This window comes from Balaenoptera ricei, chromosome 6 (assembly GCF_028023285.1).
Source record: "Balaenoptera ricei isolate mBalRic1 chromosome 6, mBalRic1.hap2, whole genome shotgun sequence".
In the NCBI taxonomy this organism is placed as follows: Eukaryota; Metazoa; Chordata; class Mammalia; order Artiodactyla; family Balaenopteridae; genus Balaenoptera; species Balaenoptera ricei.
The window spans coordinates 9121629-9147983 of record NC_082644.1 but is presented as its reverse complement, the minus strand read 5'-3'; the positions used below and the strand labels follow the sequence as shown (position 1 = coordinate 9147983).

General features: G+C 51.8%; 1 protein-coding gene across 1 annotated transcript; it reads left to right on the top strand.

The window, feature by feature from the left end:
* Positions 1-25174, top strand: C6H8orf74 (chromosome 6 C8orf74 homolog). Its single transcript, XM_059926251.1, has 4 exons — positions 1-48; positions 1552-1744; positions 22151-22554; positions 24935-25174. Exons 1-4 carry the CDS (start codon positions 1-3, stop codon positions 25172-25174), a joined length of 885 nt encoding a protein of 294 aa, XP_059782234.1.
* Positions 25175-26355: the final 1181 nt, after the last annotated feature.

The window sequence follows — 26355 nt, the reverse complement described above, 5'->3', positions numbered from 1 at the left end:
ATGGTACTCCTGACACCCCAGGGAGTGAAAAAAGTCTTCCAATTTCAGGTGAAGAGAACACGTGACTTTTCGAAGGAAGTGTGCTCAGATTGATCTAAGAGTGAGGTGTGTCCTCTGAGGGACCCCTGGACAGCTCTCTTGTCCCAGCACGCCAGCTCTGAGGCCCGCCCGCCACGGGTGTGTGCCCGGGGGATGCCAGGCCAAAGTCTTCCCAGCCCTTGGAGCTTGGGGCTATTTTCCGGGCCTGCAGTGACCGTCCCTGATGCGGCGGAGCCCGCGTGTAGGGACAGAGGAGGTGGGCATGGAGGCACTGTGCCCACCTTCACTCCAAGGAGGGCCCGGGAGGCCCCAGGGGCTGGTCATAGGGGTGCCACCTTCACCAGGAGCCCCAGGGCCCTGTGAGCCCTCTGGGATTGTACACCAACGTGTGGAGGGAGTGTGTGTGTGATTGTGTGTGTGGTAGAGGGTGGGGTCTGTGTCTCTAGGGCAAAGAAGGGGGCAGATTTTGACGGTTTCTCAGAACCATTTCTGAGGCCGGAAGACATGAGCAAGGTGGGCACCTGCGGAGTGAAGAGAATCCAGCCTGCAGGGCTCAGGCCTCTTAGCTGTCCACAGAGGTGTGTCAGGGCTCTGCTGCAGACCTCAGGCAAGAAGACCCCAGGCCAGCTATGTGCACAGGTCAGCCTCTGACCGGCAGCCTCAAGCTGCTGGGGAAGGCCCCTCCCCAGGACCTGTGATTTCACCACCTTCCCTGGATCTTCCAGCCAGCTGTCCCATCAGGTGCCAACCTAGGGATCTAAAAGGGCTGCAGGGGAGGAGAGAGGAGTGACCAGGGGCTGAGACAAGGCTCTGGGCCTTACTCGGGCACCGTCTTCCATCAGTTCCCCCTCCCCTCACCCCAGGGGAGCTCCTATGTTTGGTGGTTGCCCACTTCATGCCACACCTTTTCTTACCCCCTCCTTGAAAGGCACTTGATTCTCCTACATGTGTTGGTGATCTCTAAGAACCTTTCTGGAAGGGCCAGGCGAACTCTCAAGTAAAATGAATCCTAACCTATAGAGGGGAATAAGATGTACCCTGACCAGTCTCTATCGCCTAGCTTCACCAAGCAAGACACATTTCTCTGCTAAAGCACTGCATCTCCAAACCTCTTCTTGGCCAGTCATTTACACTTTAGTATGAATTTCATGATCGGATCGCCATCTCTGGAGCAGTTAGTTGGGAGTCGTCTCAGAGGAATGTCAAATTTTGTTTGAGGGAAGGGGAAGCAAGGATCATCATAATTCAGGACTTGAGGCCTGCTGGAGGTGTAGAAACCTGGAACTGCAGCAGCTAGCATGAGAATGCCCAGAGGAAGGAGCAGTGCTAGAAAGGTGAGGGAAACCTGACCAGAAATGAAAGATGAACTCTGCCCAAGCATACCCCCATTCTGGGTCACTCTTCAGGATGCTGGAGAGCATATGCTGGGCCCCCAGTAGTGTTTTGCCCAGTGACGTTGGCATCTTGATTCCTCAGTCTCATCTTCCACCCCTCGTATATCATGCCCTGCAGAAACCAGAAGGTCGGGAGCACCTACGGAGACTGCTCAACTGGGAAGAGTTTGACGAGCTCAGAGACTCCCGCAGAAGCATCCTGCTGGACACCCTCTACGAAAGTATCATCTTCGCTGTGGGCAAAGGCTTCCCCTGGGTAGAGGTGGCCCAGGTGGTCAAGTTCACAGAAGAGCTGCTCAAGGAAACCAAAGGTACGGGGCATCCAGGGCAGGAGTCAGCGAGGCTTGGGGAGGGCACACAACCCCAGGAGCTCTCCGAGAAGCCTGGAGCCCCTTCCTTTCTTTCCCTGGCATTTAGCCTCCTCGTATGCTCACAAAGAGGGTCCCTGTCCAGATTTTCTGGAAAGTGGAGCAAACAGAATGTCCTTGCTGAGTCTTATCCCTGATCTCCCTGGTGGAAACTCTCGCACCACGCCAAGCTGTTCACAAAGCAACCAGGGGTGTTTGCTTTTCAGTCAGTCATTTACACTTTAGTATAAACTTCATCATTAGACCCATACCTCTGGGGCAGCTAGTTGAGAGCAGGCTCAGAGGGAAGTTAATTTTTGTTTTAGAAAAGAGAGAAGGAGGGACCATAATTTAGAATTTTTGTTTTGTTTTTGCTTAACGTAAATGTGTCACTATTCTGCTTAAAGCCCTTCATTGACTTTTCACTGTACTCCTGAGAGACTGCAAATTGTTCCCAGCATCAGTTTTTGCTCTGCTGAGTGTCTTGAGGGAATCCTCTACAGGCGTCAGCTTGCTGGCAGGGATGGGGGAACCACAGTCAAGTTATGGAGGGAGCATCTCTCCCACCCCTACCCTGTGTTGGGCTTCAGGAGAGGAGGGTAAACATCTCTTCCCGTGATCCATGGCACAAGGGGATGTGGCCACCTCTGTCTACCCCTTAGGCTCTGAGATGCCGATTCATCCATTAAACAAATCCATGGCCACCATCGTAGTAATACTCAGCCAAGAATCATCAGTAGGTGCTAAAACCAGTGGGTGAATTCTTGATGGGAAATGGGCTATTTACTCACTTCCCAAGAACCTCCCCACAACAACCTCACTGATTGCAAAGGGGAAAAGAATGCTTTTACAGTGAGGTAGCCTGGCAGACACCTCCTTAATCAAATGATCCATCCGTAAGAGGACACAGAATACTCTGCCGCTTGACGGGATGCAAAAGAATTAGCCAGCCTCCTTCTGTGATGGTTCTAGCAAAGACTCAGAACATGATGTCATAAAAAAAAAAACACTCCCAATTAGGGGCACTGCACAAAGTCCCTCTCCTGTAAGCTTCAAAGCATTAAGGTCTTGAGAACCAAGGAAAGATAGAGGAACTGTTCCAAACTGAAAGACACTGAGGCGACGTGGCCACTAAACACAGCAGGTGGTCCCCGTTTGGGTCCTTTTGCTGTAAAGAATGTTATTGGGGCAGCTGGAGAAACTTGGGTCGGGTCTGGGGATTGGGCAGTAGTGATGTGTTGAGGGTGCACTCCGGATTCTGGCGGTTGTGGTTATGAGTGTGCTCGTGTGAGGAAATGCACACGAAAGGATCCTGGAGGGTGGGGCATTAGGTGAATCACTTATTCTTTAAGTAGTTTGGGAAATTTTTCTTTGTACTATTTTTTTCTAGCTTCATTGAGAGACACTTGACACACAATACTGTATAAGTTTAAGGTATGCAACATGACTTGATACATGAATATATTGCGAAATAATTACCACAATAAGTTTAACGAGCATCGCCTCACCTACTTACAATTTTTTTTCTTGTGATGAGAACTTTTAAGGCCTACTCTCTTGGCAACTTTCAAATATACAATACGGAATTGTTAATTATAATCACCATGCTGTACATCATATCCCCAGGACTTAATTATCTTATAACTGGAAGTTTGTACCTTGGGCCACCTTCACCCATTTTGCCCACATCCCAACCCATGCTTCTGGCAACCACCTAACTCTTCTCTATTTCCATGAGTTCAGTTTTTTTAGATTCCACATATAAGTGAGATCATACAATAGTTGTCTTTCTCTGACTTTTCTCCCATACCATAATGCCCTCAAAGTTCATCATGTGGTCACAAATGGTAGGATTTCCTTCCTTTATGGCTGAATAATATTCCTGTGTGCGTGTGTGTACACACACATATACATATATATATACACACACATATATAGTATATATTCACGTTTTCTTTATCCATTCGTCTGTCAATGAATCCATGGGTTGTTTCCATACCTTGGCTATTGTGAGTAATGCTGCAATGAATGTAGGGGTCAGATATCTCTTCAAGAGTGATTTCATTTCCTTTGAATATATACCCAGAAGTGGGTTTGCTGTATCATGTGGTAGTTCTACTTTTAGTTTTTTAAGGAACCTCCATACTGTTCTCCATAGTGGCTGTATCAATTTACATTCCCACCAACAGTGCACAAGGATGCCCTTTTTCCCACATCCTCTCCAGGACTTGTTATCTCTTGTCTTTTTGAGGATACCTATTCTAATAGGTATGAAGTGAGATCTCATTGTGGTTTTGATTTGCATTCCCTTACGATTAGTGATGTTGAGCACCTTTTCAGGTACCTGCTGGCCATCTGTATGTCTTCTATGGGAAAATGCGTATTCAGATACTTTCCCCATTTTTATTATTTTATTTTTAATATTTTACTATTCGGGTGTTTGCTGCTGAGTTGTATGAGTTCTTGACATATTTTGGATACTAACCCCTTATTGGACGAATAGTTCGCAGATATTTCTTCACATTCTATAGGATGCCTTTTAATTTTGTTGATCATTTCTTTTGCTGTGCAGAAGCTTTAATGTGATGTAGTCCCACCTGTTGATTTTTGCTTTTGTTGCCTTTACTTTTGGTGTCATACCCCCTCAAAAATCATTGTTAAGATCAACGTCAAGGAGATTTCACTGTTTTCTTCTAGGAGTTTTATGGTTTCAGGCTGTACTGTTTTTTTTTAAATAGACTTTATTTTTTAGGGCAGTTTTAAGTTCACAGCAAAATACAGCAGAAAGTACAGAGATTTCTCACAGAAACCCTGTCTCCACACACTCGCAGCCTCCCCCGTCGCCAATATCCCCCTCCACAGAGCGGGTGCATCTGTTACAGTCCGTGAACCTACGCTGATACACGAATATCACGCAAAGTCCATAGTCTGCATTAAGGTTCCTGCTTGGTGTCATGCATTCTAAGGGTTTTGACAAATGTATCATGGTGTGTATCCACCATTAAAATATACAGAATGGTTTCACTACCCTGGAAATTCTCTGTGCTCCACCTCTTCATCCTTCCCTCCCCCTCAATGAGCAGAAAGTAGATCTTTCTACTGTCTCTGTAGTATTGCCTTTCCAGGATGTCATATAGTTGGAATCATACAGTCTGTAGCCTTTTCAGACTGACTTCTTCCACAAGTAATATGCATTTTAGTTTCCTACATGTCTTTACAAGGCTTGATAGCTACTTTCTTTTAAGGGCTGAATAATATTCCAATGTCTAGATATAAGGGCTGAATAATTTTCCACTGTCTAGATATATCACAGTTTATGTATCCATTCATCTACTGAAGGATATCTTGGTTACTTCCAACTTTTGGCACTTATGAATAAAGCTGCAAGAAATATCTGTAAGTTTTTGTGTGGACGTAAGTTTTCAACTCCTTAGGTAAATAGCAAGGAGGGTAATTGCTGGATCATATGGTAAGAGTATGTTTAGTTTGGTAAAAAAGCACCAAACTGTCTTCCCAAGTGGCTGCACCATTTTGCACCCCCACCAGCCATGAATGAGAGTTCCTGTGGCTCTATGGAACTGGCCACGGAACTGGATTCTGGCCATTCCAATAGGCATGTTGTGGTCTCTCATTGTTTTAACTTACGTTTCCCTGGTGACATATGATGTGAAGCATCTTTTCATAAGCTTATTTGCCATCTGTATATCTTCTTCTGTGAGATGTCTGTTAAGATTTTTACCCTTCTTTTCAGTCAGGTTTTTTTCTTATTGTCGAATTTTAAGTGTTCTTTGTATATTTTGCATAAGAGTCCTTCATTAGTTGTGTCTTTTGCAAGTATTTTCTCCCAGTCTGTGGCTTGTCTTCTCATTCTCTTGACACTGTCTTTGGCAGAGTGGAACTTCTTAATTTTCATGAAGTCCAGATTATCAGTTCTTCTTTCATGTATCATGCTTAGGGTGTTGTATATGAAAAGTCATTGCCAAACCCAAGGTCATCTAGATTTCCTCCTGTTATCTTCTAGAAGTTTAATAGTTTTGTATTTTACATTTAGATCTGTGATCCGTTTTGAGTTAATGATTATGAAGGGTGTAAGGTCTGTGTCAATTCTTTTGTTGTTGTTTGTTTACATGTGGATGTCCACTTGCTCCAGCACCACTTGTTGAAGATTGTCTTTACGCCACTGTACTGCCTTCACTCCTTTGTCAAAGATCAGTCACCTATATTTGCATGGGCCTATTTCTGGGCTCTATTCTGCTCCATTGGTCTATTTGTCTATTGTTTTGCCAATATCACACTGCCTTATGTACTTTTGGGGAAACTTTTCTATTTTGAAAAATTTTTTTAGTATGAAAGTTTTGTAATCTGTAATTTGAGGTCCTCCACTGGCCTTCTGACCAAGATCGTAAACAGCTGCCAAGCAAACAGGACTCACAATGCCTTGTCCCAGATGCACCCAGAGCTCACCCACCTGTCCTATCAGCAGCACCCGAACGTCCAGTCTCACCACTTTTCACCACCTCCTCATCCACCACCCTTCCTAACCCACCACCATCTCTTAACCAGTCCACTGCTTTCACATCTTGTATTTCTGCACCCATTCGCCAAACTGCACCATGATTTTTTTCAGACACAAATAAAATCCCATCACTCCTCTGCTTCAAGCCACTCAGTGTTCCTACCACACATATTATGTGCACTTGCATCAGCCTTTTTTTATTTCTTGAGCTGCCCGGGTGCCCTTCCATGTCTCTCCTCCAGGCCAGCGTTCCAACCCAGTGGTCCCAGCCTGAAGGCTTAAGCAAGACATGGCAATGCTCATGGGCTGGTTTCAGGGATCCTTGGGAAATTTCATCCCACCCGAGACACCCCCTGCCCCCTCGGGGCCTTCTTGGCATCCCTCCGGGTCCCGCTCCCCACTGCTCACAGCAACGCCTGGGTACCAGAGTTCAGCCCTGTTGTTTGAGCTCTGCAGTGGCTCGTGGCCAGAACAAACACTGACGAGCAGGAGAAGAATGTCAGCCCCAAGCAGGTGGGAACTCGGACTCTTTCAAGTTTCCATCAGAGCCTTCCACAGGCTGAGCCCTTGAAAAACAGTTGATGATGATGCAAACCCAACTTCAAACTGAGGAGATTAGATTGCACTGGCGCTTTCAGTATTTCTGGCCATCACATACCTTACCAGTGCAGTCTATCTATGCCTGGTAGACTTAGACCTTAGAGTTGCTAGGAGACTTGGTGATTAGAAAACTTAATTCCCTTTACTGCGGGGACACCTCTCAACCAGCCAGCGAGGTTTCCCCAGCCTTTGCTGGCACTCCAAGCGATGGGGAGCTCGCTCCTTCTGAGGCAGTTCATTCCTTTATACAACCACTCTCATTATTAGGAATTCCTCCTTACATCTAGTTACACCCGTCTTCCGCACCTTCTACGCACACGCCCAAAGTCTGTCCTCTAGAAGCAGGGGGCTGGCCCTGCAGATACTGAATGGGCTTCATATACTCTGACCATTATATCTTCACATGTCGACTGGACATCCCCAAGTGCCTTTTATCATTTTTTTTTTTTTAAAGAGAAAGAAGATTTATTCACAGAGAAACACACTCCAGAGACAGAGTGCGGGCCATCTCGGAAGGTGAGAGAAGGCCCAAAGCACATTAGCTTTTGACTGAAGACACTGGGCAACCTCCCTTGCTCAGAATCTTCCCCTGGACTATTTCCTGTCTTTGTCATTCTTAACACTGCATCATGTCCATAGACCCCTCCTCCCCACCCCGTCCCCCCTCTCTTTCTGCCCTTCCCCGGGCATCCTTGTGTTTGTCAACATCCTTCTTAAACTATGGCATCCAGATCCAACACAATACCACCTGCGATTTGATCAATGAAGTGATCCGGGATTTTACCGTCACCATTGTCCTGGTGACATGCTCCTATTCATATAGCCCATGGGTATATTTTCTTCATCAGCATCAACGTCACAATCATATTGGGCAGGCAGTGCACCATTCCTAGCCATTTTCCCAATCCTGCCCTTGCACATGGCAATGTTGGATGCACATGCAGGACTTTACAATCATCCCCACTGATTCCGTCTTGTCAGTGTTGGCCCGTTGTTGGCTTGTGAGATCTTAGTTCCCCAGCCAGGGATTGAACCCGAGCCCTTGGCAGTGAGAGCACAGAATCTTAACCAGCGGGCCACCAGGGAATTCCCCTTCTGGCGTCTTTTAACTCTTGATCCTGGGACATCCAGCTTACAAGATTTTCCCGTTACTTTTAAACCAGCTCCAAATTTGTGAAACATGGCTGGTACAAACATCAAGTAGGAAGAAGCTCTTGGGTGGGCTCCCAGTGCCTGAAATTGGACTTGCTGAAGATAGCATCCATCTGGAGGCTCCAAACCTGGAGAGAAGACTCAAATTCTAGTTCAGTCCCTCGCAGGGCATGAGGTCCTGGGCAGCTACACCGCCTCTGAGCCTCTAATTACACATCGAGAGAAGGAGAAAAACAAGAGCGCCCACTTCACAGGACTGAGGTTATGACGATGAAGCCCACAGCACAGCGCTTGGTGCCTGGTCAGCGCTCAGTGAGGACCGGCCTTTAGTTTCAGGAGGGACCACAGGGACAAAGACCCAGAGATGCGAGGGGGGGTGATGTGATTCCGAGGTGGCCTGATCGATCAGGTGTGGCTGGCCGGCCGTGCTTTATGCAGATCCCGCTTCACATCAGCCTGCAAACGTCCAGGAGTCACCCCAGCCCCTTCTCAAGAGCAGCAGAGATGGTCCCGAGGCCCTTTCTCCTCAGATGTGTCGCAGGGCGCGGGGCAGGACAACGGGCAGGGAGCAGGGGGCCTGGAGGCAAAGCAAACTGCAGACTCGTCCCCGAAGTGGGGCTGCAAGAAAAGAGGCAGATAAGACGGTCCCGGCTCCACCCCCGACTAACGGACCCGCTGTGAGTGCCGACTCCAGCTGACTCTGGGCTTGGAGGGTGCAGAGTGTGGGTGCAGCAGGGGAGAGCCCCCGAGAACCCGGCCTCCTGAGCTAGGCCCACGCACCTCAGGCCCCGCCACGGTGCCATCAGGATGACGCCTGCTGCTGTAGGAAGCGGCCAGACTGGCCCGACGTCGCCCCGCAGAGCCACGCCCACACTGCCTCCCACTCACAAGAGCGTGAACAAGCGCATCACTCCTCAGAGGCGGGGGTGGAATTTCAGCGGGCACCTCCTTTCTCCCCCAGACGCTCCTCCTCACCGTGCATCAGCTCCAGGCCCAGGCTGGGCCAGGCTAAAGGCCGCATAGCCGAGCAATCAGGCACCAAACTCTGCAGTCAGTAGACCTGGATTCAAGTCTGCCTCAAACACATTACTGTGCAACCTTGAGAGCAGTACTTTACCTCTCTGTGCCTTCCGTTCCTTACCTCTAAAATAGGGCCATAATAGTTCCCACTCATAAGGCGGTTGGAAAAACTAAAGAGACAGGGTCTGCAGAGTATAATAGAGTGGGAAGCATGTAGGAAATGCTCGGCAAAGGTTAGCTCCCACCAGGCGTGGAGGTGAGGCAGGCCACACAGCAGAGGCTGGTGGTCCAGCACCAGAGGTTGCTGCACGCTGGCCCCCCGCCCCGGGGTCTTGCTGTCTGGGCCATTTCTTGTCTCTCCCTCCCCCTGCAGGCAGGACTGCAGATGGGTTCAAGTCATGAGCCTGCAGAATGGAGGTCCAGACTGGCCCCTAATGCAGCTGCCCCGCCCTCAGGCACACTGGTGAGAAGGGCCCAGCGCCCACCAGCATGAGGAGATGGTGTCTCTTCATTCCCCCTGTTAGGGGACCCTGGCCGTCAGGGGCAGGAAGGTCAGATCCCAGAGAAGCTCTGGTCCTTCTCATCTCGTGTCCCGCCTGCCCCTTCCCCCAGGCACATCCCACCCATCACAGGTCGTGGGCCGTGGGATGCAGACAGCCGGGGGTCACACTGGCTGGCCAGCTCACCTTCCAGCTTCTGTTTCGGCTGAAGTCCACAGTGGGCTGTCCCTCTTCTTGGAAGGTAGCTTCTCCAGGGATGAATTTTTTTTTGGGGGGGGGTTAATCTAGGGCTAGTGATGGTTGAGTTCTGTTTGCATACTAGGTAACAAAGTTGGCAGACAGCCTTTAAGGAGGGTCATGTTTGCACAACAATGATTCAGAGCTCTGCCAGGACGGCCGCCAGCTCATCTTATCTCCCGGCCCAATCGAGTCTCAGAACCGGGAGGGAAAGCGTGGCCCATTATTCAAAAGCATAAGCTGATTCCGTGCTGGCAAATGGCTCACCAGAACGTTCTGGTCTCAGTGCTTTAGTTGGCACCTCCTCTGCCAGCCTCCGGGAAGCCCCGGGCAGATCCCATCCTGCTGCGTCCTTGGGGCCCAGGGTGAAGTCACCAGTCTGGACACAGAGGGACAGAAGGCTGCCAGCTCCATCCCGGTGGGAGGAAATCACAGGAAGCGGCAGATCTTGCATACCCTGCCTCGGGTCCCGGGGAGGAGAGGAGAGAGATGCTGGGGCATCTGGGGCCCTCGGGGAGCTGCAGGGATTCAGGGCGCCCGGGGAAGCCCCACGATTCTTATCTCCGACGGGCACATTGCAGCAGGGGAAAGGGGTGGGGAGCAGCCTCCCCCCGGCCCAGGCTTCACTCAAGGCCGGAGGCACCCGAGCCAGCGCAGATGCTCGCCCGGCGCCTGTGACCACCTGCCCAGCATCACTTCAGCCACTTAGCAGCTTCTGCTTCTCGTCCTCGACATCTGGCAGGCACTGGCTTCTCTCTGGTCCTGCACCTGGACACCTGGGCTAGGAAGAACCCCTTTCCTGCTGGCCTGGCCCCCAAATCCTGAGTCTGGGAGGAAGTGGGCCTCAGTGGCCGGCCGGTGGAGGCACGAGGCGGCCAGGCAAGTGTCCGGTGAAGTGCGTCACGGCACTGGCATCTGCAGTTCCTACCCACGGCCACTCCTGATTCTCCCGGAAATGTCTTCCAGGCAGCTGTAGGATGGAAGGCAGCTACCCCAGCTGACCCCAACAGCCCGGGGCTGAAGGGAGACAGTGACTCCCCCAAGCTCCCTGCCAGCGCGCTCCCGGCCATGCCCGGGGCCACCCCGCCAGCCCCCAAGCATCTGCCCACGTTGGCGAGCTTCCAGCCATTCAGGAGCGGCCCCGCAGAGAGCAGGGGCCCTTCTATCTTCCGGAAAGTCTGCCTGTCCAGCGGCTTTCTCCTGGGCAGCCCGAACCCCACGCCTCTCAGACCAAACCTGGAGGAGGGGCCTTTGGGGGCAACTTTGCTGATGGAGAGTGGACGTTTCCACAGAAGCCGCTGACTGAGATCTTAGAGCATCTCTTGGGGCAAAGGTACAGCTCTCATTCCAGAGATCCCTCCCTGAGCGTATTCGTTTGCTCAGGCTACCATAACCAAGTTCCCCAGACTGAGCGGTTTCAACTACAGAAATGTGTTTTCTCATCGTTCTGGAGGTTGGAAGTCCAAGATTAAGGTGTGAGCAAGGTTGCTTTCTTCCAAGGCCTCTCTCCTTGGCTTGTGGATGGCTGTCTCCTCATTCTGTACGTCACATGGCCTTTCTTCTGTGTGTCTCGTCCTAATCTCTTCTTATAAACGCGTCAGTCATATTGGATTAGGGCCACCCACATGACCTCGTTTAACCTTAATCCCCTCTGTAAAGACGCTATCTCCAAGTTCAGTCACATGCTGAGGGGCTGGGGTTTAGGATTTCAGCATATGAATTGGGCGGAGGTGAGGGGGAGTGGGGGGCCCTGTGTTAACACAGCCCCTGACACCGAGTGGGGTCACAGCCCACCAGGTGAGAATGAGCCCGTCAATCGGCCAGAAATCAAAACCGTGCCGTGGAACCTTCCCCAGCCTTCCCCGAGGGGCTATCCCTGCTGCGTAGGGGGGCACAGAGATCCTGGCATTTCCCTATGTAGCATCTGTAAGCCCCACTGCGACCTTGCATCATGGGCATTATTTTAAAGATGAAGGAACTGAGGCCCAGAGAGCTTAACTAGCTTGCCCCAGGTCAAAGTGGAGTCAGGATTTGAACCCAGGTCTGTCTGACAGCAGAGCACACCCCGTACCCCGCCCTCCCGCCTCCAGCCCTGGCCACGCGACCTTCCATCTTAACCTGAGGGATCTGTGCACAGGGCACATAAGACCCTGAGGAGCCCCCAGCCCTGCGGTGAGTGGAACGAGGCTGCTGGCACGCGGGGGAGCTGAGCACCTGGAAAGGCAGGCGGCACACCTGGGGACTGAGTTCCTAACTTGGTCACCCGGAGCCACTCCCAGCACGAGCCTGGGGTCCTGGCGTCCAGCAGGACGGCTCCGCTGCGGCGGGTGGCGTAGGCCCATCCCAGAGAGGGAGCTGTGCCCGTCGGCTAATGTGTTCTTGCGTGGATGTGCCCGAGTGTGGGTAGATGGTACTGGTGCCCTGGGGACCAGACCTCTGGCCCCTTGGGATGACTCCCTGTCCTCCCTGTAACTTCCCACGTTCTTCCTCGGTCGGCTGGACGTGTTGGTCGGTCTCTGAGTTCCCCAGCAGCAGAGGGGACAAGGGACGGGTAAGAAGTTGCCAAATTTTAGTCTCAGTACAGTGCCCTGTCCCTGAGACGGTGGGATTACGTGATCATTTTCATCTCGGGGATGATGACGATGAGGATGATGATGAAATCCAAAGTCAGAGGCCCCTCACCAAACGTGAGATGGCCGCAGAGGGCACCCACGATGCCCTAGGTGTGGCTACAGGGGACTGTCAGCTCAGTGGAAATCACCATGGCTTCTTAGAGTCAAAAGGACCCGAGAGGTCACCTGATCCAAGGCCCCTCCCACCACACACACACACATTATTCAGGATTTCTCTCCCCAGCTAAATGCCTCCTCACTCCTCCGCTGATAAAGCTCTTGTTTCTAGAAATTTCTTCCTGCTTCTGAACTGAAATCTGTCTCTTTGAGCCTTCCGCCTGATGGCTCCTGTTCTGACCTCCGAACCCTCCCAAATCAGCTTAATCCTGCTCCACTCACTCAGCCATTCTCCAGCAAGCATTGCCAGAGCACCACGCCAGGGCGTGGAGAAGAGCGGACATCCACTCAGCAGTCCTGACGTACAAGCCCTCCATGGGGATCATCTCATTTAATGTTCACACCAAGCTCTGTTGGGTGGGTACTACTGTCCCTATTTCAGGATGATGCAACTGAGGTTCAGAGAGGTTAGGTAACTTGCAAATCGTCACACAGTAAAAAAACAAAACCAGCATTAACCTTGAGATCATCTGGCCCCAGAGTTTTGGCAGTCTTTCTTGCCAAAGCTCTTTAGCATTAGCCAACTTCTTGAGGAATGGGGGTGAGGGGTGCATTTGCTAAGCAGACAAGGCAGGGGACCACTATGGACAAAGAGAAGAACTTGGGCAAAAGCCCATGACAGTCTTTAAAATACCTGACCCTGTGTTTGCCCTTTGAGTCCCAGGAAAGTGAACAGGGAGGAAATCTCTAAAAGGACAACAAAGTCTTTCTAAATCTTAATGTGTGGGTAGATTTTTCCTTTAATGTGACTATTGGTTTATCTTTAAAACAAACACAAAAAACCTAGTGAATGGGAAAACAGCAGGGTACTTGCTCAAAAAATTAAACATACACTTACCCTATGATCCAGCAATTCCACTTCTGGGCATATACCTGAAAAAAGTGAAAGCGGGGACTGGAACAGATATTTGTACACCCTTGTCCATGGCAGCATTACTCACAATAGCCAAACAGTAGAAGCAACCCATCAACAGATGAATGGATAACCAAAACATGGTCTGTACATACAATGGAATATTATTCAGCCTTCAAAAGGAAGGAAATTCTGACACATGCTACAACATGGATGAACCTTGAGGACATTCTGCTGAAGGAGAGAAGCCAGTCACAAAAAGATAAATACTGCGTGATTCCATTTATATGAGGTACCTAGGGTGATCAAATTTGTAGAGACAAAGTAGAACAAGTGTTGTTAGGGGCTGGAAGGAGAAGGTAAATGGGGAGTTAGTGTTTAATGGGGAGAGAGTTTCAGTTTTGCAAGATGAAAAAAGTCCTGGAGATGGATGGTGGTGATGGCTGCACAACAATGCAAATGGACTTAATGCCACTGAACTGTGCACTTAAAAATGGTTAAAATGGTAAATTTTATGTCATGTATATTTTACCACAATAAAAATAAAATTAAAATTAAAAAGCCCTAGTGGAGGGCTTCCCTGGTGGCGCAGTGGTTGAGAATCTGCCTGTCAATGCAGGGGACACGGGTTCGAGCCCTGGTCTGGGAAGATCCCACATGCCGCGGAGCAACTAGGCCCGTGAGCCACAATTACTGAGCCTGCGCGTCTGGAGCCTGTGCTCCGCAACGAGAGAGGCCGCGATAGTGAGAGGCCCGCGCACCGCGATGAAGAGTGGCCCCCGCTTGCCACAACTGGAGAAAGCCCTCGCACAGAAACGAAGACCCAACACAGCCAAAAATAAATAAATAAATAAATTTATAAAAAGCCCTAGTGGAAGTACTGTAGTTCTGTATATTCCATACCTTCTGTTCACTCCTCAAAAATACTTCAGTAGCTGAGGTATACTCGCCTTGGAGTTGGGGAATCTGGGTTTGAGTCCTGATTTTGCATAGGTCCACTAAGCGTCAGTTTACTCATCTGTTAAATGGCAGCAATTACCTCTATTATAAGTTGATTATGACCAATTAAATAAATTGATGGATAATTAAATGCTTTAAAACTGTAAAGTAGCATGCCAGGGTAGGCTGGTTGTATTATTATTTACTGAGAGCTGAACACTGGGCAACAACTACACGTCCAGAGTTTTTTGGAAAGATCCTCTGGAATTGGGAAATCTGGTCCATTCGAGCAGGTTCCTGCCACCGAGGAGCTCACAGTAGCAGGGAGAGAGAGAAGAGAATGCTCCAGAGTTGTTGGGGAGAGCTATGAACTATTGGGTCACTCAGTAAATGGTCTCACCAGAAGAATTGCCCCTTCCTCTACCCTCTGAACCCCCTAACTGGGGACAGCCAACTCCCAGCCATCCTTTGACCTCAGCAGCCAGTGTGGCCAGGAGAAAAAGCACATCAGCATGCCATGACCCACCCCCAGCAAGGTAGAGAGAGCTTCCAGGTGAGGACGTAGGAGGGAGTGGATTGAGGGAAAACCAAGCTCTAGGAACGCATTGCCCTCGGAGCATGCGGGATCCTCTGGAAAGCCAGATATATCCCAGAATACCTCACAGTCCCCGGGGAGCTGGACGCCACGCCTAGAATCTTCACGATGACGGTGATGACAACCACGTGATGTACTGAGTGCCCCTGTGTACCTGGCGCTTCGGAAAGCTCTGTCACACATGCCCACATCTAACCCTACGAGGTAGATGCTTTTATTGCCTCCATTTCACAGATGAGAACACTGATGCCCAGAGATCCAAAATAACTTGCACAAGTGGTTAAGAAGCAGAAGCAAGCTGTGAGCCCACAGCTGTCTGAATCCCCAGGCTGTGCTCTTAAAACCACACCAAGCTCTAAGGGACGGCCCCAGCGTCAAGGCCATCTTCAGGCCAGGGGCTGCCCTGGGCTCAGTGGGGGCCTCCCCGTGGCTGTGAATGGTGCCTGAAAACAGAGCCCGTGGCTGGCAAGGTGCAGTACGACCAGATCCTTGGTACTGTGGTCAGACGGCTGATCAGTCAGCAGCCATCAACATCCAGGCAAGACCCTCCACCAGCAAAAAGATTACAACTCGCTGAAGGTTCAGATGATGGTTAGCATTTTTTAGAAATAAAATATTTGCTAATTAAGGTATGCACATTGTTTTTTAGACATAGGGCTATTGCACACGTAAGAGACTACAGTATAGTGTAAATATAACTTTCATACGCACTGGGAAACCAAAAAATTCGGGTGACTCGCTTTATTGCAATATTCGCTTCATTGCAGTGGTCTGCAACTGAACCCGAAATATCTCCAAGGTCTGTCTGTATTTGCCTCAACTAAATCTAAGAAACATTGCATAGGCTCAACCCTTTTTGGCCGTTTGCTGAGCCTATTAGCATATTTTGCTGAGCTCATTAGCATATTAAGGACATTAATTTCCCTGGATCCAACATGTGTTCAAGGCCATGCATTTTTACGTAACACCTGTTGCAAAACAACCTTTGGAAAACTGTCACCGGGAGGGTTGGGGGGCCCTTCCAGTGTCCATCTCCAGAGTCTACAAAGCAAGCCCAAGCCTCTTGGATCTATCTGCGGAAAGGGGCCTTGCCCGGTCAGGCTGGGGTTGGAATTCTGGCTCTGCCACTCACCAGCTGTATGCCCTGCAGCAAATCCCTTGACCTCTTGGAGCCTCAGTTTCTCTCACGGGTAAAGCGGGGATGGTGGCTACATCTGCTCACCTTGCTGGGAGGAGTTGGGCGGAGCCTGAGATGACCCAGGGCGTGCGGGCCACAGAGCGAGCTCCCTGAACAAGAGTCCTCTCCCCCCCAAAGAAAACACACCCTTTCTGCTGAGCTGGCACCGGCGCCGAAGGGCGGATGAGTTTGGCAGAACGTTTTCAAGAGCAGAAAGGGGGGCAGGGAGCAGCATTCAGGACCCCGGATGGGGGTGAAGTGGAGGGTGAAGTGGTGGGCTTTCCTTTCCCACCATCCCGGGCTGCCCTGATAGGTGCTCGGGTATTGGGAAGGGTAAGCCGGGCCAGACTGCAGCCTCACTGGGTTCCTCCCCTCACAACCAAGGCAGGGGCAAACAAACTGGTTTGTCACGGGGCACCAGTGGCAGCTGGATCCTCCCCTTCACCCACCCCGAAGGAACAGCCCCTCATCTCCTTTCCCAACCCCCCAGGATGCGCCCCTGTGCTCGCCCTCGCCCAGCCCCAGACCCAGCCCGTGAGGGATGGGAGGGAGGGAGCCCAGAGCGCCCGGTCCAGGCCCAGTGCCTTTTTGCCCTGATTCTGGAGCAACTGGGCTATTCCACCCACGCTCTGGCCCCGCGCTCTCCTCCTCCCCTCCGCTGTGCTCGGTGCAGGTGCTGGCCTCCAGGCCCTTGGGGACCGTCTTCAGGAAGTTCCTAGCAGCCAATGCAAATGAAGGCCACTCCCTGTAATTGAAGAGCAACTTGCAAGGACAGATCTGTCCTCCCGAAGCCAGAGGCTTCTCCCTGAGACTTAATCCTTGGCTTTCTGAGTCATCAGGGGCTTCACCCGTGACAAATAGAGGGTGGTCTGGGGGCCAAGTGTGTCTCGCGAGCCAGCTTGGGACAATTTTTGCTGAAAACCAGAACTGGTCCAAAGAGTGTCTTGGGGCTGAAAGTTAGAATTCAGCCCAGGGGTCCTTCCCTGTTGACCAGGGACAAGGCCCACACTTGTGTTCTAGGATGACAGGCAGCTGGGATACCTGTGGGTGTCAGCGCGACGGGGCTCGCGCACTTCTTGATTCAAACCTGGACTCCGTGCCTGGCTGCCAGAGCCGAGTGGAGAAGACCAGGGCTGGCCTAGCCGAACGAAGCAGCCGGGGCTGCCCATATCTGGAGGGCGCAGGTGACCCCAGCCCCACGTGCTGCCTGGCCAGGTGGGAAGAGGAGCAGGGTGCCTTCCCGCAAATTCAGTTCTTCAGAGCCCAGAGAAGTTTCCATGATTCACCTCACCAAGTTCACACAAAGATGCCTCCATACAGGCCTCAAGTCCAGCTTTGATTATCAGAAACCGATGACCTCACACTGCTGCCTGCCCTCTGGGACACCTTCACTGGCCGTCCCCACCGTCCTCCACATACTATCCCGCGGAAATACCTGCCTGACATCTCGCTTCTCAGCTTAATGCCTCTGAGTGGTCTGCAGCTCTGAGCTGAGATTCTTAACCTTTCCTTTAGGAATTTGATGATTCTCTCTAATGTGCACTCTCCCCAGAAAAAATGTGCATGCAAAATTCTAGATGCAATTCCGGGGTCCGGGTCAGCCCTGAAGCCCTTCCTTGGATGTCCTTGCGTTTTGTGAATTCCGGTTCAAGAGCCCAGCTTCTGTGATGAAGTCCAGCTCTCTCATGCGACCTACACAGCTTGCCCTCTGCAGACTGAAGACCTCAAGCCGTCTGTCCCCCAGGCCAGTCCCCCAGACTTCAGCCTTACCTCCCAGAAACTCGGAACCAGGTGTGGCTTCCTGCCCCTGCCCCTCTGCTTCTACGAGTTCCACTTTTTCAGATTCCACATACAAGCAGAATCACACAGTATTTATCTTTCTGTGTCTTGCTTATTTCAATCAGCATAATCTCCTTCAGGTCCATCCATGTTGTTGCCAATTACAGGATTTCCTTCTTTTTTTAAGGCTGCATAGTATTCCATTGTGTGTGTGTGTGTGTGTGTGTGTGTGTGTGTGTGTGTGTATCATAGTTTCTTTAACCATTCATTCGTCTACAGACATGGCAGACACTTAGGCTGTTTCCATGTCTTGGTTCTTGTAAATAATGCCATGAACATGGGGGTGCAGATACCTCTTCAAGATCCTGATTTCCTTTATTTGGGTATATACTTAGAAGTGGGATTGCTGGATCCTTTTGAGAAGCCATTTTAGATGTTTTTCCCTAACTGCCCACTGCTATCAAATTTTAATATCCTAGGTATTTTGTATGTCTGATTATATACTATATGTATATCTGCTTTATACATATAAAGTTTACTCTTTGTATTCGATGCAAGGTTAAAGATGACTAAATAACATTTTAAAGTTAGATTAAAAACTGAAAAGCTGTCAACGTTGAACTTAACTATACTTTCTGAGTAAACTTTAATGTGACTTATTTACGTACGTAAATTGTCAAATTACATATGCAAAGAAGAATTTATACAGATATATAATGATGAGAGCAATGCAATCAAATCTTAAAATGTCATTCAAAACTGTTATTTTTCTGGCAAAACAATGGACAAAATTAATTTCTTAAAAACTATTTTCAGTAAATTTAACTTTCAACTTTTGCTTAATACAGCAAGGTAACCAGTTGATAAGGGTGTGGTGTGGGGTGGAGTGGTCTGGGAGGCCCCTGTGAGAACCAGTGGGACCCACCGAATGCTCTCTAGCCTGCCAACCTCCCAACCTCCAGCCTTTCATTTCCTCCAATGGGCCGTGCCTTATCCAACCACAGGGCCTTTGCACAGGCTATTTCCCCTGCCTGCTTTCATTCTTTTCCACCTCTCTTTGCCCAGTAACTCCTCTGACACTCCCCATCTCAGCTCCTTCACCACTTCCTCAGGGAACTGCTCCCCGATTTCCCTGAGAAAGTCACTTCTTTCTACTGTGCACCTGCCCAGCCCTACGTAGCCCTGAGCAGGGTTATACTATCTGTGTGTTTCCCCTCAGCCTTTCACCACCTTCCTGGACCATAAATGAGTTCTTGACACATGGAAGGAAGGCCCCTAATGAATATTTGTTGAAGGGATAAATGAACAGCTCCTTCACCACACTTCACATGTCAGAATTTGTTCATTTACTCACTGGATACCTATCGGCCCCTACTGAGCGCAGAGCCCTGAGCTGGGGACTGAGAACAAAGAGGGGATGTCATCTGTTCAACAGTCTCCTCTTCCACAGACTGGAAGGTCTCTGAGGACAGGGGTCACGACAGAGGTAAATGTCCCACGCTTATCATATTCTCTTGGTGTCCCCCGCCCCTGCTCCCCAAGGGTCCCCAGGAAGAGCCTGGGAGTCGGGCAGGCCTCTATCCCCCTCCACATCCGGCCATCAGTCCTGCCACTCAAATCTGCCCCTTCTGCCCACGCCTGCTGGCCTGGCACTCCAGTCCGGACTGGGCCGCGGTCTGCCCACAGGCCACCACGTAACCGGAGTCTCCCTGGGCAAGCCCTGCGCTGCCTGCAGTACAAAGCCCTGGCTTCTGAACACAGCGCTCAAGGCCCTCCCGTGTGCTCTCCTCCCACCTCTCCACTCAACGCTTGCCGTTTTCTGCCTCTACATTTAGGTGCCAACAATGACAAACTCGGTCTTGTTCCCCACCCGTGCCATGTGGTTGCTTGCCCCTCTGATCTCTCATGCTGTACCCAGGCCATGCCTCCCCCACCGTCTTTGCTGGCTCAGTCCTACTCAGCCTCTGCGATGTCGCTCATGCCTCATCTTCTCCAGGAGACCCCCATCCTCGACTGAGCACTCCTCGTCACCTGATTCTGTTCCTCTTTACACGTATATTAACATTTGCTTGTGCATCTCTCCTGAGAGAACTTTGAGGGCAAGAGTTGCGTCCGATAAGACACATGATAATATTGCTAGAACCTAGCATAGTGCCTAGTAATTAATAGGCCCTCAGTAACAGTTTGACAAATTAATTGTTGATGGATGGAGAGATGGATGAATGGATGATGAGTGACTGGATGGTTGGATGGATGGATTGATGGATGGATGGAAAGATGGATGGATGGAAAGATGGATGGGTAGATGGATAATGGATGGATGGGTGGATAGATGAATGGGTGGATGATGGATGGATGGTTGGATGATTGGGTGGATAGATGGTAATGGATGGATGGATGGATGGATGATTGGGTGGATAGATGGTAATGGATGGATGGATGGATAGAGAGATGGTTGGGTGGAGAAATGGATGAATGGATGATGAGTGAATGGATGGGTGGATAGAGAGATGGATGGATGAATGAACAGACCAATGGAGAGATGAAAAGATAGAAGGAAAGAAGTGGCCGGGAGAGACTTTTCTCACAGCACAGAAACAAATGCCTCTTTTCCTATAGCATTCGTTGATTACTGCCTTGTAGTGGGTTCTGTGCAAGGCACTTGGATATGTCATCCCATTTGGTCCCCCTAACAATCCTATAAAGTAAGCATGACTATCCCCCCATTTTACATGTGAGGGAATGGAGGCCCAAGAGTCACAGCTGGGAAGGGACAGAGCTGTGTCAGCCGTCCGGGCCCAGCGCCCTCCCCTCCACCACCCTGAGACAGAGCACCGTCTCGGGCCTCGGAGCCTGCTGATTTGCCTTGAAAGGAAGGGAAAGCACAGCCCACTAACCTTTAGTTCTGCGCGGTGGAGAGGCCTCCCTCCTTCCCTCCCCCAGGAGACTGACGCCTAAATGCCAGTGACACTTCCCAGCGCTTGCCAACGAGGCTCAAGGCGGAGCAGCGCTCCATGTACTAACATTTCTCTAAGACCCTGATACCTCTACCCTCTCGGGACTCAGGGGAGAGTTAAGGTAAACAGGCCCAGGCAGAGCCAAGAGTGAGGACAGAGTGAACACAGAATCGGCGGCGGGTGAGGAGGGTTTGAGAAACAAACGGTGTGGGCCAGGCGGACACAGCCCCTCCTGAAGGCGCAGGGGGCACCCTGGCTGGGGCGGGGAGGCTCCACCAGGGCCCCGTGGGGGGCTCCCCCGGGGGGGATGAGGACGGGGACCTGCGGGCGGGCTGGCCTCCACCCCGGGAGGAAAGCCAGGCTCCCCGCGTGCAACGCCTGGGCTCTGCCTTCAGTAGCCGGGGTTGTGGACTCCCCGAAAGCCTGTGCCCAAGCTCCTGATCGGAAGAGCTGACACTGAGTCAGGGGGCGGGAGGGACTTGGCCGAGTTCCCAGTGCGCCCCGGGGATGGCATCCGTGTGAGGACTCAGGTCTCCTCGTGCTGCGGCCAGGGTCGTTCTCTGTCCCTTGTCCTGCCCTCTCCCTGCCGGAGGTCCGTTCACAGGACACGCACCTCATTTAGCCGCGACCCTTTAATGAACCATCCCTGTCTTAAGACGCAATCACATGCTGGAGAGAGTCCTGCCCCAGCTCCAACCACACCCCTACCCCGGGCTTCCGACGGGCTTGTGAGGAAGAGGCGTGAAAGGGAGGACATGGGAGAAGGCGGTTTACCCTCCAAGGAGTGTTGCCCAGTGCTACCTTCAGAGCTGATTGATCTTTGCGCGGTCTAAACAACACTTGCCTAACTCTGTGACCCAAGTCGCCAATACAATGTCTCTCATGCTCCACTCGATTCAGAATCCTTTTTTATACCCTCATCTCCTTTCCAAAGGGTCTGAAGTGGAAACAACATAAAGCACAGCTGAAATAAGTCTTTAAAACAAGAGTTATGTGTCAAAATATAGGTAAGGCGTGAGATAACCGTATCAGAGAAAATGGGATAAATGTAAGCTACTGCATAAAATTGCCTCTGAGCGTCCCAGAAGCCCAGGTAAAGGGGAAACATGATGCGCTCCATGGCTTTCAAGACCTCCTAAAGGGTGACATAGGATAGCGGTAGGACGTGGACGCTGGGGTCCAAGTCTGTATCAATCAGCCGTCAGTGCAGCTTCAGCCCCACTCACACTCGATGCCCGGCCCCTCTGCGCCCACAGGCTGCTCCATCACTGAGGCTGTGACGATCCTGGGGAACAAGCTCAGAGATTACCGGGGGCAGTTGAACACCACCCACCTGCTGGCCCAGTGCGACTACTTCCACAACACGTTCATCCGCCACTACAAACTCTACCAGTACGTCCTGGGCCAGGACCAGGACGTCAACCTGACCATCACTCACCTGGAGGTGTGCGTGCCGCCCCAGCCCCTCCCGCTGGCTGCGGGCAAGGACCAGGCCGTCTGGAAGCACCGGCAGCAGGTGGTGGGGCTCAGCGCGGCCGAGGTGCAGACGCGGGCCTACGTGCTGCAGCTGAAGGAGGCCCTGCAACTACAGCAGCAGCATCTGTTGCAGGAGATGCTCCCGGAGCTGCCCGGGTGGCAGCGCCAGGCCCTGAAGAGAGAGGTGAGGTGGGGTCCTCGGGGCGGGAGGAGGCTCGCCTGCCCCCCACCAACGTCCCTTCCCACAAAGAGGACGTCTGGGCTGGACCCTGAGGTCCGCAAGAGGTCCACACACCCAGGAGGTGGCAGAAGGGGACAGGCTTTGCGTGCATGTTTCATGAAACATCCCTGAGATGTATAATTCATGGCCCCATTTTAGTGATGCGACCACTGAGGCTCGGAGGCTTTAATCGCCTGGCCCAAGGTTCCCGAGCTAGCCTGTGGTAGAGTTTACATTTGGACTGAGGTCTGGCTGACCCCAAAGTCCAAGTCCTTTCCACTGCAGATTCTGCCAAAAGAGCCCCCCAGGCTGCGAACCACCATAGATTTCCTCAGTGCCCTTCGTCTGCTGCAGAGCCAGCATCCATGGATGACGCGTGGGCGGGGCGGGGGGATGAAGGAAGGGCCGTAGGGGACAGACAGCTCAGGGCGGTGATGTGATGAGGTGGGGGAGGGGTGGAGCCAGTGGCCCAGGGGTGTGTGTGGAGTTAGGAAACTGGCTGCCCTCTTGGCAGGTCTTAAGGACCACTGGGGCTCCAGGAGCCAGAGTCCCTGACGACCAGCTCTTCAATAAATGGCGATGAGCTTGGTCCCAGCGCAGCCAACTCCTTGAGGGCCTGGCCGAGTCTAAATTCATTTTTTAACTGTATGTAGGCACTGATAACATCACTGTTGCTTGTTTTTGAACACAGAGACAAGTATGTGCGTGTGTGTATATATGTGTGTGTGTGTGTTTTGGGGAGGTTTGAGCTGGGGTGGGGACGGGGAGTCTCAGGGACTCTGCGTTCCAAAAGCGTTCTGGTTCTGAATTGTCAGCCAAAGAGTGGGTGGCTTTGGGAAGCGTTCCTTTAAAGATGCATAAAACACTGGGGAAATCTCTAAACAACCATGAATACAATGGAACGAATGATACTCTTCTAAGTTTAAGTCTTCCCGGTAAATAGCGCATCCGCTGCCCTTCACGCAGTGAGCGGGGACCCGACAGAACACAAGCAACGGCTTGTCTCCACCTCCTTCCAGGGACCTTCCAAGATACGTGGGCGTGGGCGAGGCCGCGGGTGGAAGGGCCCGCCTCCCCTCCTGCCCCTGCGCCCCAGCCCCCCTGCAGGCCTCCATTGCGTGGCTGCTGGTACCTGCCAGGTGGAGCTTGTAGGCCAGGGTCCCCTCCGCTCTGTGCCCCTGAGCTGGGGACACTCAGCACCGCAGGATAAACATAGTGCATCTTCTTGGAGCGCAATCGTCCCCGACGCCCTAGGGGAAGAACACTATTTTTCTAGGGCAAATGTGAGATTTTGCGTGGGATTCTAAGTTAAAATATGAGGTCTCAAAACAATGACTTGTAGGTAGCCAGATACTCAAGGTATGTCCCCTGACACTCCCAGGACAAGCGTGACCTCTCCGCCACTGATTGGTTGCTTGGGCAGGGAACTTGGAGAAACACAGTTACACGGTCCCTGTCGCCAGGATTTTATGATGCCATGATCCTGATTGCGATGACAGACAGGGTCTCCTGTTTAACCTGGCGCGTGGTGGCTGAGTTTTCATTCTTCCCCAGTCTGGCTAGTTGGGGGACACACCCACTCTCTGAGCAATTTCCCCTGACCCCTCCGATGAAGCCTGCAACTGGAGCTTTGAGATGTGAGAATGAGATGAGGGCAGAAGAGGAAGGAAGGGGGCTGGCATCCACATGGAGCTTAACCAGGGACTTCCCTGGCGGTCCAGTAGTTATGACTCTGAGCTTCCACTGCAGGGGGTGCTGTTTGGATCCCCCGTCGGGGACCTAAGATCCCGCATGCCATGCTGCAGGGTCCAAAGAAAATAAAAACTGGAACTTAACCAGAAAGTAGGGGATATGGGGCTGGCCTCCGAGCCCAGAACAGTGTGAACAGTAAATGACACACTCCAATGGGGTGATTGCCACAGTACGCCTGAAGGATAGAGGGAAGAAGCAAAAAGAGAGCTGTAGGAGAGGGCCACAGGGAGGGAACTGCAGCTGCAGGTAGAGGACCATGGCCACGTCCAACCCCAGCTGGCTGGCAGGAAGATGAGAGACTTCATCCTCTCCCCACCCTCAGATCTCCTGCCAGGGTCTCCCATTGGCTGAACTCAGCCAGCAGCCACAGGTCAAGGAGAGCTGGTTGATGCAGACCTTAAAAGTCAGCCTCCCAGGGCACAGAGTGGGGTGGAGACAGATGGAGAGTGGGTCTGGGGGGGAATGGAAGGTCCCAGCACACTGAGAAAGGAGGCGGCTGTGTTGAGAAGTGGCAACTGCGGTGGGACTCTGTCTGCAGACGGCCTGAGCCTTCCCCAGGCCCTGTTCACCAGCCACATTCCTTTTCTTTCAGGAGCTAGAAAATCTCATCAACGAGGCCATTCACATCCACATTGAATGCCTGAAGGAGCTGCTGCAGTATGAGATACAGATAACCTTTGATATTTTGGACCTGAAACTACAGAAGAAGACTCTAAACCTCAGCGCTCCCACCCCTTCCCCGCTCCCCATCACGGGCCAGTCAGGCCAAGATGAAGCTCTTAAGTTGTACAAAGCAAACAAAGGAAGGAAAGCCAAAGCAAAGAAGAAGTAGAAGGCCCCGGGGACCGAGGTCTGAAGACTCTGATTGAGGAAGAGCCACTGACAGATAGAAAAGGATTATGTGATGTGCTCAGCGCCCAATAGATCAGAGGTTTCTAGCAATTAAAAGAAACAAAACAACACTCATCGTATTTTCTCTGTCTTCTCGCTGGAAACCATCTTATACCACCTGAAAGTCCAACCCAAATGGATTTTCCTTGCGTGGAGGAGAGGGCTGTGCCTGTAAGCCCAGGCAAACATCACTGACTAAGCCTGAGCTCGGACACGGACGACAGAACCGCCCCCAGAGGGTTTCAGCAGGTAAGAGGGAGGGCAACACCGGGTGCCAGGGAGGCCCTGCGGCCAGCACAGTGGGGGGAAACAGGTGCTGGGACGCCTTCCTCTCCGAGGTTCGCACGAGGCGATCCATCGCGTGCGGCCTGTCCTGCCTGCCGGGTCTCCTGCCGGAGGACGCAGAGCCCACGCCTCTGCAATCCTCTTCCTTCTGTGTGAATCCACAGCGTTTAGCCGGAAGCAGAGGAACAGGTGCCATCCTAGATGTCAGAGACCTGGCGTTGACCCCAGCTCTGCCGCTGGTCGGCTGCGTGACCTTGCTCGTGTCCCTTCATCTCTGAGCCCAGGTCTCTCTCCTGCCAAGTGGGAGGCCTGCTGGCTAGTGTGGAAGGCCCCTCTCCCACGTTAACATCCTAAGGGAGAGACGAAGCACGGTCGGCTCCTCTCGGTTTTCAAGGGGTTCAAGGTTGGAGGGGGCTGAGTACCTCCTCAAAGCTGTAGAGTGAGGCAGTGAAAGCATCAGGACTGGAGCGCAGGCCGTGGGACCCTTATCTGTGCTTCTTCCCCTGCAGCACTGGGCCTCGTGCAAAGAGCCTCACAAACCCTGTGGTTGTTGGCTTAGTAATGCAGCTATATAGCTGACAGGTGACTGTGGCCCCCGAGGTCAGGGCAGAAAGGACGGTACCACTCGCTGCCTCTCGCCGGGCCAGAGACCCGCTCTGTCTCCCCGGCTGTCTGCTGCGCGTGGTCCTTGCTCACGCCGGGCCAGGCCACTGTGCAGGACTCCCATCCCTCACACCCAGCTCCCCAGGGCCACCGCTGCTCCCTGGGTCTTGCCCCTAAGGTGTGCCTGGGTTTACACGTTTCCAGGCAGAGTTGGTCTGCTTTCGGAGGCCAGGC